The sequence below is a fragment of the Dermacentor silvarum genome, chromosome 1 (genome assembly GCF_013339745.2).
Source record: "Dermacentor silvarum isolate Dsil-2018 chromosome 1, BIME_Dsil_1.4, whole genome shotgun sequence".
Taxonomy (NCBI): domain Eukaryota; kingdom Metazoa; phylum Arthropoda; class Arachnida; order Ixodida; family Ixodidae; genus Dermacentor; species Dermacentor silvarum.
The window spans coordinates 280,763,575-280,775,384 of record NC_051154.1 but is presented as its reverse complement, the minus strand read 5'-3'; the positions used below and the strand labels follow the sequence as shown (position 1 = coordinate 280,775,384).

Sequence of the window (11,810 nt, the reverse complement as noted above, 5' to 3'; positions counted from 1 at the left end):
ATACATGATGGCTTGCAGAATTCTGGTTTACTGCAGACCACAGGCTACTTTAATAACCACTTGGGCAAGCATTTTGATTAATGTGATTGCATTCATATGCTCCCTTTTTCTAGACTCCTATGACGTGGTAAAGAAGTTAAGAAAAACGATGAGGAAGATGAAAAAAAAACCATCTGCTGCGGATGAAGCAGACCAGGCAAGTTTTCCCTCTTAGAAAATTTTGGTTGTTCTTATTCATTTAATTTTGTTGCTTCTGCATTAACAGACAAGGTATGCAATGCAGCAAAATTGCTCTCAAGATGCCATCAGTTTTACCAGCTATCATTGAAGCTATACCCACCATGCTGTTACTGAGGCCTAAGCTTATAATCTACATATTCTGTATGGTGCTCTACTAATGAAATGGGAGTTCCTGCCCCAGTCTATTTTTATCAATTTTTTTTTCATTTGAACATTGAGTGAGTTCATCAGCAGCCTTGCTGATCATGGTATATGAGCAACACTTGCCATTGGGCTAACTTGTGCACGTTTCTATTGTTATTAACGATGGAAAAAATTAAAAGATTCATGAACAGAGCTCCCTTTTTTGTATGTGTGTGCTATTCTCGATACCTGACCATGGTGCCTGCAATTTAAAGTTATCCCATGATTTCACCTTTCCTTTGCAAAGTAGCTGGGTATTTGTGCAGGCTTTATAAAGCACTAAAGCAGAATATGAAATTACAGTAAACTATATTTCCAGATACGACTAGAATACAAAATTAGCTGGTCTTACGATGAGCAAAGAATTTGTGAGGATGAAAAATAAAAATAAGATTGAGCTCACGTGAGATGCATTTTGATAGTGTAGGTTTTGGTCTATCTAGTTTATCTAAACAAATGGTGTAACTGATATCTGAAAATAATTTTAAAAGCTCAGCTTAGGAATTTTTGAAAAATCTTCTGTCTACTCAAAATAGCTGTAGTGTGGAAAAATGCTTCTAAATCTGTGACAGAGTCATGTACGGGAACTGTATTTTCGGTGCACAATTTACAGTTTTACCTACATTTTCAACTTTTTTTCCAGCACAGAATTAAAAACACCGAATTTTCTTACAAATAATTAAAAAAACCTGGTTGTTGTTGCTCTTTGGTGTGGGCTAAACTGTTTAGTGTTGCCTTGCATTACTAAGCGCAATGTCACCAGAACCAGTCAGCAGTTTCACTTGTCATCACTGCTTGTGCTTTTCATGTGACACGCAAAGAATGACTTCTTTGGCTTTGTAAACCGAAGGATAGTTATGGCGCTTAAAACCTGTCGGGATATGGGGGGATGCCAACGGCCCTCTGCCTCGACACACCGAGCCCCGCGGTTGGCGCATGCCTGCGCATCAACCGCGGTCCGATACAAGCTCGAGGAAACAATAGACGACAACCACGTGTACACTCGGAAAGCATTTATTACGACTGCAACTAACACTTCGAGCAGGCCAGCTAGCTATAGTTGACATCACTGAGGGTTCCCTCGAAGAGAATAATACACTAGGTAAAGAAGGGCTTCCGACTTACCAACTGGGGAATACGGGGGGTCCGCGGCGTTTGCCGCGGCAACGCGGTTGACTAACCACGTGCGGGAATACGGGAGCGGCGGCGGAGACCTCCGCCGTCGCCGCTTGTTGGAGACCAAAGAGACCCGGGCGATATCAGCGGGATCTCACGTGACCCACCCGGTGGCGCTGATAGCGCTTGCGATTCCCGCGCGCCGCCCGCGGAAGGAAAGTTTCCCCTCTCCCAACTCTCCCTGGCACGCATGCGCTTGACGAGACGTTCGTTGCCCGTGCGGCTGTTATGGGACCCGAGGATTCCCACATCCCTCCACCCTTAAATATTGCCCTACGGTGGAGAAATCGCTGGAACGACGGCATTAATTGACAAAGTATCCGGGCAGATGCGATAGTAAACTTCGGCAGTAAATGTCCGAATCCACGTTGATAGGCAGCACAGTCCTGTGTGGCGGCCGCCCACATGTGGCAGCCGTCACAGAGGTTGACGGTGACGGGGGCTGAAGATGGCTTGCCCTCAAGATGCGCGCCGCAATGTCCACCCGGGAACAGCGGGTCAGGACTTTCTCGAAGCGGCGCGCGCGCCGGCTCGATGAACCTCGCACCGACGCATCCTCGTGGGAGTATATGATGGTGGGCCTCCCTCATTGTGGCTGCCATGTGCTGCTGCATCGGGCCGCGAACAGGGAGGGGCCGAGACAGCAGGCATGGACGTGGACCATGGCAGCAATAGCAAGTCATGACGGCTTCACTCGTTCTGCAAAGTCGCTCAAATGCACTCCACAAACACTTAGAATTAAGGCAGTAGAGGCCGCCGCAGCGTCGGCCGTCTGACACGATGCTGAACCACCCGTCTACCGCATAGCTTTATGTGGTAACGAGAAGAAAAAAAAAACAATCCAGTTCGTTTGAATGAAATTATTCGCTTCGACCGAATTTTTCCGGTCCGATACAGCGCGAAAAAGGGCGATGCTCATATGAACAAAGCGCTCTCTGGTCCCCCGAGATTTCGGTTATTCCGCCCGCAAAATATTGGGTCCATCTGAACAAAATAAGCTTTCTATTTCGAACGAGGTTTCTCCGCTCGGGCGAGTATAGAACTAGCGAATCCGGTTGCACCCGCTAAATGTCACGGCATGGTCGTCTTCGAACATGCGACCGGCAGCTCCGCAGAGCCTTAGGCCTAATCGCGTCCATGACGGATACCAATGCCACAAAAGACCCATAAAGGGCCAATGAGCCGCCGCGAGGAGATGCAGGCCTAGCTAAGCGGTCCCCGCACGCTGCTCAACAAGCAGCTTTCGAGCCGACTCCTGGGACTGCGCCCCGCTGACGTCCTAGCCAGCGTTTCCGGCGCCCGGTTCCCAGAGCCAAAGATACAGAAAGGAGGCTATTTACATATGTACAGGGAAAATCGACCACCGCGTCGGCTGCTGCACTAACTCGCTTCGGGCGTACTCTTAGAAGAAAACTTGCTGCAAATCTCAGCGTCTACACGAGTTCGGAGACACTGGCGCAGCGTTAACTCGCCCTCAAGAAAGCACACACAGATCTAGCTAGCAATCACGCCTTCGGCTGAGGCCTAACGCTGGTCCGGACAGATCGTCGTCCCGTTTTCCGAGAGCTTGCCCCACGTTGGGAACGCCAAAATGTCGGGATATGTGGGATGCCAACGGCCCTCTGCCTCGACACACCGAGCCCCGCGGTTGGCGCATGCCTGCGCCTCAACCGCGGTCCGGTACAAGCTCGAGGAAACAATAGACAACCACGTGTACACTCGGAAAGCATTTATTACGACTGCAACTAACACTTCGAGCAGGCCAGCTAGCTATATAGTTGACATCGCTGAGGGTTCCCTCGAAGAGAATAATACACTAGGTAAAGAAGGGCTTCCGACTTACCAACTGGGGGAATACGGGGGGGGGGGGGGGAGGCGGCGTTTGCCGCGGCAAGAACGCGGTTGACTAACCACGTGCGGGAATACGGGAGCGGCGGCGGAGACCTCCGCCGTCGCCGCTTGCTGGAGACCAAAGAGACCCGGGCGATATCAGCGGGATCTCACGTGACCCACCCGGTGGCGCTGATAGCGCTTGCGATTCCCGCGCGCCGCCCGCGGAAGGAAAGTTTCCCCTCTCCCAACTCTCCCTGGTACGCATGCGCTTGACGCGACGTTCGCTGCCCGTGCGGCTGTTATGGGACCCGAGGATTCCCACAAACCAAAGCTTATAAAAAAAGCAATGGCTAAAATTTGTTCACCCTTGATGTTACAATTTGGACATCAAAGTTGTGCTTTGCTATGTGCAAAAACACTGCTCTTTGCTCAATGCATGTTTTCTGTGGTATGCATGTTAACATCGGTGGAGGTGTTCTTGTCGAAACCACACTGTTGGAGCGCCTCCATTCGCACTGCCAGGGGCCTACCAAGTTTGCCAGACATCTCCTACGCAGCATCTTCACAGTTGAGGAGATGCGTGGCAAATCATTGTTCGGAAAAGGCAGCAATGCTAAGAAGAACGCCATTGTGAAGGAGGCACTGGACCCAGTCAGGATCAATGCAGTGATCGGTAAGTAACTGATATTGCCATGGAGGTTTCCTTTTGTCATTGTTTTGTCATGTTTCTTATTTGTCTTGATGTTGTGTGTATGCAGCTGAAAGCAAAATATCGCTCTTCATTTTCTTAGCTGTCTCCTACTTCACAATTGATATGACTAATGTTAGTGTAAAGTACGCTGTATTAATTTGGCTGATGGCACATTGTAATAGCACCTCCAATAAAGCGCAGTAAAATGTCAGTTCCAGGCTGAGCAATTTATACTCACCGGAGTCCTTTGAAGGCAAGATATGGCCAACTGTCTTGGCCATCATATTGTCACGAGCCATGGCAAAGACAAAGACGTTGTAGTGGGGCTGGGTCAGAGGCTCTTCTGTCAGACTGAAAGCTGCTGGAACCTGTGCGCTCTGTGCGCTCTGTGCAGTCTTGACTAGACAAGCGCTAGCTGTTTACCGGTAATTAAATACTCCCCGTAACATCTTTTTGGTGGAGGTTGCGGGTTCTTCGACATGTGAGGGTCAACGTCAACGTCAAGAAGGTTTTGGTTCGTAGGCAACGTGAGCAGAGGATTTGAGGGCAGGGTCGACAACGCAGCTTCACCCCCAGAAGCTGCAGTGGCTAGTTTTCCGGCTGGATCCGGGAGGCGATGGGAGGCGAAGAAAAGCGGCGGGGTTGGGGCGAACGAGACTGATGGCGTCGAGGGGAGGGCGAGCGGCTGTAGCGATGGTTCGGAGCTGGGGCATCAGCGGCAGCGGGTTCATGGCGGGTAGCATAAGGAACAGTAGGTCGAAAGGTACGGGAAGAAGCGTCGGCGTACGTCCGAGCAGGTGGTGGCCATCGGTTGCGGCAGTGACGAGCGACGTGGCCGATGCGACAGCAGTGGAAGCAGATCGGCCTGTCATCAGGGGTACGCCATTCGGTCGGGTTGCGATAGGGAGCAGAAAATGACTGCCGGGGTCGAGGAGGGCCACTAGAGAACTGGGGAACGCTGGGTTTAGTCGTCGAACACACGGCGTTGAGACCCATGTTCTCAAATTCCTGTCGTACGACGGCCTGAATCATTGCAATCGTGGCTGCAGGCGGATCGGGAGGTGTCGCGGAGAAGGCTGGCGAACAGGTGGCCTCAAGCTCGCGGCGAACAATACGGGTTACCGTCGTCACAGGTGGTCGTCTGACGAGGTCGACCCTCACATGTCGACGGATCTTCGGAGCGGACGCCACGTTTCTCCAGCCTCCATGGCTGAGGACAGTACGCAGTCATCGCAGCCCGCGCCCGCGGCTCCAGCAACCGTGGTCCTTTCGCAACCCCTCGACCCCGGCACGTTTTGCGGCACGGACAACAATGACGTCGACGATTGGCTCTTATTGTGCGAGCGCGTATGCAAGCACCACAGGTGGGATGAGACCCTAATGCTCGCCAACGTCATTTTTTACCTACGGGGCACGGCTCGCGTGTGGTATAACACGCACGAAGAAGAACTGACGAGTTGGGACGTCTGCAAGGAGAAGATGCGCGCATTGTTTGGTCGATCGGCCGCGCGACAAATGACAGCCCGGCACGAGTGGCGGCCAGAGCTCAGACGTCCAAGGAATCGTACGTCGCATACATCCAAGACGTGCTAGCCTTGTGCCGCACAGTTGACAAAGACATGCCAGAGGCAGACAAGGTTGGCCACGTGTTGAAAGGCATAGCTGACGATGCCTTCAACATACTTCTGTGTAAGCACTGCACCACGGTTGACTCCATCATCACAGAATGCAGGCGGTTTGAACAAGCAAAAAGCAGACGGATTACTCAGCGCTTTAACAGACTCCCGAACACAGCTGTGACCTCCTCGTGCGAAGATCCCATGACGCCCCCTCAGTTCTCGACGCCTAACCACTTGGCCAGGATTGTTCGCCAGGAGCTCGAAGCCATGGCTCCAGCCGCTTATCAGGCACCTGGTCACGACCATTTGGCGACAATATCCCTTATTCAGGCCGTCGTCCGTCAAGAGGTTGCAAATATGGGCGTCCTAGTTCCACAAGCCACCAGTTATGCTCCTCCGCCCATGTGCCCTTCCGGTCCTCACACTGAACACCACGCCGCCCCAATTGTTGCTGCTGCCGCTTATGCTCCCCGGTTCACACCCCGCTACCGAAACCCATCTAAGTGGAGGACGCCTGACGACCGCCCAATCTGTTTTTCTTGCTCTCGCGTCGGCCACATTTCACGCCACTGCCGCAATCGTCGGAATTACCGACCAAGCTTCCCTGGTGACCGCCGCCAAGATCGTGGCCAGTACTATAGCACATCTCTTCTCGACGACCAATTTCCGGCCCATGATCCTCACCGTCTGTCTTCGCGCTCTGAATTGACCTACGCCGATGTTGCCGCACAAGGACACTGGTCCAGCCGATCGCCGTCCCCTCAAATTCACCAGTCGCGCTCCCCTCAACGCCGTCGCTCTCCTTCTCTGGCTTCCTCTGGCCACCACCCGGGAAACTAGCCAGTGCAGCTCCGGGAGGTGAGGCCGCATTGACGACAAGGACCGAAAAACCTCTATCGACCCCTACTTCCAGACGCAATTTGCTCGGTGTTCTCGTCGACGGTGTGCCCGTTACTGCTCTCATTGATACTGGCACCCACATATCTGTTCTTAGTTCTACGCTCCGACGCCGCCTACGCAAAGTGCTGACACCTGCCGTCTCTCCTACTGTGCGAGTAGCTGACGGCACCCGAACACCGGTTCTTGGTATGGGCACTGCCCGCGTTACTGTTGCCGGTCAGAATACTTCAGTTCTTTTCGCTGTTCTAGACGCTTGCCCTCATGATGTCATTCTTGGTATTGACTTCTTGAGCGCCCACTCTGCCCTCATTGATTGTTCTACTGGCATTTTGCGGCTCGAACTGCCATTGTGTCCTGATTACGCCGCATCAAGTCACACTCGCCTACGTTCCATGGAGTTTCTACGACTACCCGCGCAGGCTGCTACCTACGTCCTTATGTCACCGTTTCCACCGGTCCCTGATGGTGAATATGTGGTCGCTCCCCTAACAGACCTGATCCTCTCAAGCAACATCGCGCTTCCTCATTGCATAGTGGTTGTTGCCAACAACAGAACGCTGCTCCCAGTCCTCAACTTTTCTACTTCGACCCATGTTCTTCCTCAAGGAATTTCACTAGCCGAACTGTCACCTCTGAAAGAATGTACTGTTTCTTCATTCACTGCTGACGCTGAGCCCATGACCCAACCTGTCATACCGGCGCCAACCCAGGCACTTCTGGACAAAATGATATCCCCCGACCTCTTACCGTCCCAAAGTGAAGCACTCCGTGGTGTCCTATTTTCGTACCTTCACGTATTTGATGTTGAGAACACTCCATTAGGCCGTACACAAGTCGCGGCCCACCGCATCGACACTGGAGACGCCAGCCCCCTTCACAAGCACCCTTACCGAGTGTCTCACTCTGAGCGCCAAGTCATCCAAAAGGAGGTTGATAAAATGCTTGATAAAGATGTGATCGAGCCTTCTTCTAGCCCCTGGGCATCCCCTGTAGTGCTTGTGAAAAAGAAGGACAACAGCTGGCGGTATTGCGTCGATTATCGCCATCTCAATCGGGTAACGAAGCAGGATGTGTATCCTCTTCCCCGAATTGATGATGCGCTCGACTGTCTCCATGGTGCCAAATATTTCTCGTCGCTAGACCTCCGCTCGGGATACTGGCAATTTGCCGTCGATGAGCGCGACCGCGAGAAGACCGCATTCATCACACCCGACGGCCTCTACCAATTTAAGGTTATGCCTTTTGGGTTGTGTAATGCTCCTGCAACTTTTGAACGCATGATGGACACTCTTCTACGTGGTCTGAAATGGTCAACCTGTCTTTGTTATCTGGATGACGTAATCGTTTTCTCGCCCAGCTTTGACAGCCACCTCCCTCGTCTGTCGGCCATTCTCGACATATTTTGGCGTTTTGGCCTCCAGCTCAATTCATCTAAGTGTACCTTTGGGCGCCGCCACATCAAATTACTTGGACACCTAGTCGACGCTACTGGCGTACAACCGGACCCTGACTAGGTCCTGCCGTCCGCGACTTCCCGGTTCCACGGTCCACGCAAGAAGTGCGCAGCTTTCTTGGGCTCTGCACCTACTTTCGCTGCTTTGTTCTCAACTTCGCGGACATTGCTCGACCCCTCATGGACCTACTCAAAAAGGATGCGGCCTTCTCTTGGGGCGCGGAACAAGCGACTTCCTTTGCGTCGTTGATTTCTGCCCTCACTTCACCACCTGTGCTGGCTCATTTTGACCCGGCTACTAGAACAGAACTTCGCACCGACGCAAGCGGCCATGGCATTGGTGCTATCCTCGCCCAAACACAGAACGAAGTCAACCGCGTGATCGCGTATGCTAGTCGTCTTCTGTCACCGTCGGAGAAGAATTACATCATTACTGAGCGGGAGTGCCTAGCTCTCGTCTGGGCTGTCGCGAAATTCCGTCCGTACCTATATGGACGGCCGTTCGTGGTCATAAGAGACCATCATGCGCTCTGCTGGCTCTCGACACTTAAAGATCCCACAGGAAGGCTCGGCCGTTGGGTATTACGGTTACAGGAGTACACGTTCTCGGTAGTGTACAAATCTGGCAAGTTACACAACGACGCCGACTGCCTCTCCCGCCATCCCGTTGAACCACCCGACTCCACTGAAACAGACCCCGACACCTGTGTCTTGACGATAACAGACTTCATCCATGTGGCCGACGAACAACGTAGAGATCCATCGTTGCTCTCTATTATTGACCGTCTGCAATCCGGCACCATCGACCCTTCACTCAACATGTTCTTGCTTCAGGATAACGTTCTTTACCGCCGCAACATGCACCCCGACGGGGCAGAACTCCTGCTCGTTGTCCCGCATCATCTGCGCAGGGACGTCCTCGTCCAGTTTCATGACGCCCCCACTTCCGGGCACTTAGGCGTCTCGAGAACTTAAGATCGCATACGACGACGGTTTTTCTGGAAGGGCCTTTATCGGTCCGTTCGCCGCTACGTCACATCTTGTGACCTGTGTCAGCGTCGCAAGAAACCTGCGACCCAACCTGCTGGTCTACTTCAGCCAATTGACGTTCCAATCGAGCCATTTTATCGAGTGGGCCTGGACTTGCTCGGTCCCTTTCCAATTTCCACGAAAGGCAACAAATGGATTGCAGTCGCTACGGAGTATACGACTCGATATGCAATTACTCGAGCGTTGCCAATCAGCTGCGCCACAGACGTAGCCGACTTCCTGCTGTATGACGTCATCCTCCAACATGGTGTTCCACGTCACCTGCTCACAGATCGCGGTCGCTGCTTCCTCTCTCGTGTGGTTGACGATCTACTTCGATCATGTGCTACTCACCACAACTTCACGACCTCATATCACCCTCAAACCAATGGACTCACCGAACGCCTAAACCGTACACTGACCGACATGCTTTCCATGTACGTTTCCGATGACCACCACGATTGGGACGCTGCGCTTCCGTTTGTCACATTTGCATACAACTCATCGCGTCATGAAACTGCCGGCTACTCACCCTTCTATCTTCTCTTTGGACGTCATCCCTTACTACCCTTTGACACCTTGCTCCCTTCTGATCCAGCCTCCCCGTCCACGACTTCCTATGCGCAAGATGCCATCACGCGTGCGCTCGTCACGCGCACAGTAGCCCGCGCTCGACTCTCGTCATCGCAGACCGCACAGAAGGCCACTTACGATCGTCGACACCGGCATACTGATTTTCCATCGGGCTCTCTCGTCCTCCTCTGGCTCCCATCTCGTCGTGTCGGCCTTTGTGAAAAGTTAATGTCGAGGTACGTCGGGCCCTACCGCGTGCTGCGCCAGGTGACTCCTGTCACCTATGAGATATCTCCCATGGCATCCACCTCATCGACTGCCGCCCCACGAAGTGATATCGTACATGTTTCCCGCCTCAAACACTACAACTGTGATAACCATTTTGACCACAACAAGCACCGGGACGGTGCTTCATCGGCCGGGGATAATGTCACGAGCCATGGCAAAGACAAAGACGTTGTAGTGGGGCTGGGTCTGAGGCTCTTCTGTCAGACTGAAACCTGCTGGAACCTGTGCGCTCTGTGCGCTCTGTGCATTCTTGACTAGAGAAGTGCTAGCCGTTTACCGGTAATTAAATACTCCCCGTAACATCTTCATCAGTAATCCTAACTCTCCCGTGTTGGGAACAAAAATGGCACTATTGTTGAAGTTGGGGAAAAGTCTCCTGGTATAGGGACTTCTTTGAAAGGCAACTGTGTACTCTAGCTCGAAGGTAGCTTGTAGGAAAGAAAATGTCGATGGCATAGCAGTTTCTCTAAATAAATAAATCTAAAACAACTCATTTGCAAAAATAGTCATGTACTACGTGCAACACCAGTTTTTTAACACCACTTAAAAATGACTGCTAGCAGAATTCAGTATTTCGATCTCAGTTTTAGTAAAATAAGTGGAATGCCAGTACATTTTGTTGCAAGTTGAGCAAGTTTCTAAATTCATTTCAAGCTGACAAGCCTCGATAAGTCATTGGCTTCACTTTGCCAACTGCAAAGTGTTAGTGAACAAATCAGATGATAAATAATTGCTAGTTACCTCATTATTTGTTGCACCGTCCATGTTACTAGCTCAAGTAACATCCGCAACAAGACGGCAAGTTGGGCCAGTTGGTTGGGATTCATCGTAAGGATCGTAACAGCGCAAACAAGACGCGGACAAAAGGAACACAGCGCCGTGTTGTCGTTTTTCCTTCCTTTTGTCCGTGTCTTGTTTGCGCTGTTACGATCCTTACGATCAAGTAACATCTGCCTCATATAAATATTCCTGATGTCGAAATTATGGTATTTGGAACCGGTAGTGTTTAAACTTTGTCTCAACTCAAACAAAAGGGTGCCTTATACGTGTTCTTAACATTATTGCCACATGTGTCATCACTTAAAGTAGCAGTTCGGTATTTTATATATAATGTTGTCCTGTAGCCAGTAATTAAGTACAAAATATATTACATTTATTAATGAACACAGCATCTACACACATTCTCTGCTTAAAAGAATATTTTTGGTTTAAACAATGTTTTTATGTTGGGGGCCCTATAGAATGCATCTGTGCCACCATACATGTAGAGTAGTGCAGGGGTTCAACTTGAACAGCCATAAAGTGGTCTAGTATCCATTCTGCCAAGTATTGTCTGCATTCAGATAATCGATGTCAAGCATTGCACTTATGGCTGTGGAAACACGGTAAACCTGTGAACCTCTTTTTTTCATTTCTTGCAGGCTACACATGCAGCAAGTTTGCTACGACAACCCTGCACCTGAAGAATAGCCTGTCTTCAATGTTGGCTCGAGAGCTGAAGAAGAGAGATTGTACTATATCCACTCATAGGAAGTAAAGTTTAGCACCTATTTACTCCTGTTTACTGCATCATGCTTACGGCCGTCCATGCTAACGCTGCTTCTAAATACGATTGCAAAAAGTACACAGCAAAGCCAGTGGATGGCAGAGTAGCCAACTTTGATCATACTATCTCGAGGTCCTAGCTGTTTGTCACCTGGGGCGGAGGTTGTGATCCGAGGTGCAATTTTGCAAGTGCTGATGCAAGTCATGAATTTATCACATATTCAACACAATATTGTCAGAAACAATTGTGACATACCTCAGAGGGTCAGCAGAAATAGAA

General features: G+C 51.0%; 1 protein-coding gene across 1 annotated transcript; it reads left to right on the top strand.

Annotated features, from left to right (window-relative positions):
• The first annotated feature begins 3,856 nt into the window (after positions 1-3,856).
• LOC125942190 (uncharacterized) lies at positions 3,857-11,522 on the top strand. The gene is made up of 2 exons (XM_049660345.1): positions 3,857-4,105; positions 11,407-11,522. Exons 1-2 carry the CDS (start codon positions 3,865-3,867, stop codon positions 11,520-11,522), a joined length of 357 nt encoding a protein of 118 aa, XP_049516302.1. The 5' UTR covers positions 3,857-3,864.
• Positions 11,523-11,810: the final 288 nt, after the last annotated feature.

Coding starts and splice junctions, on each gene's coding strand:
- LOC125942190 (XM_049660345.1), top strand. CDS start 3,865: ATGCATGTTTTCTGTGGTATGCATGTTAACATCGGTGGAGGTGTTCTT. Junction 4,106..11,406: donor CAGGATCAATGCAGTGATCG/GTAAGTAACTGA, acceptor CATTTCTTGCAG/GCTACACATGCAGCAAGTTT.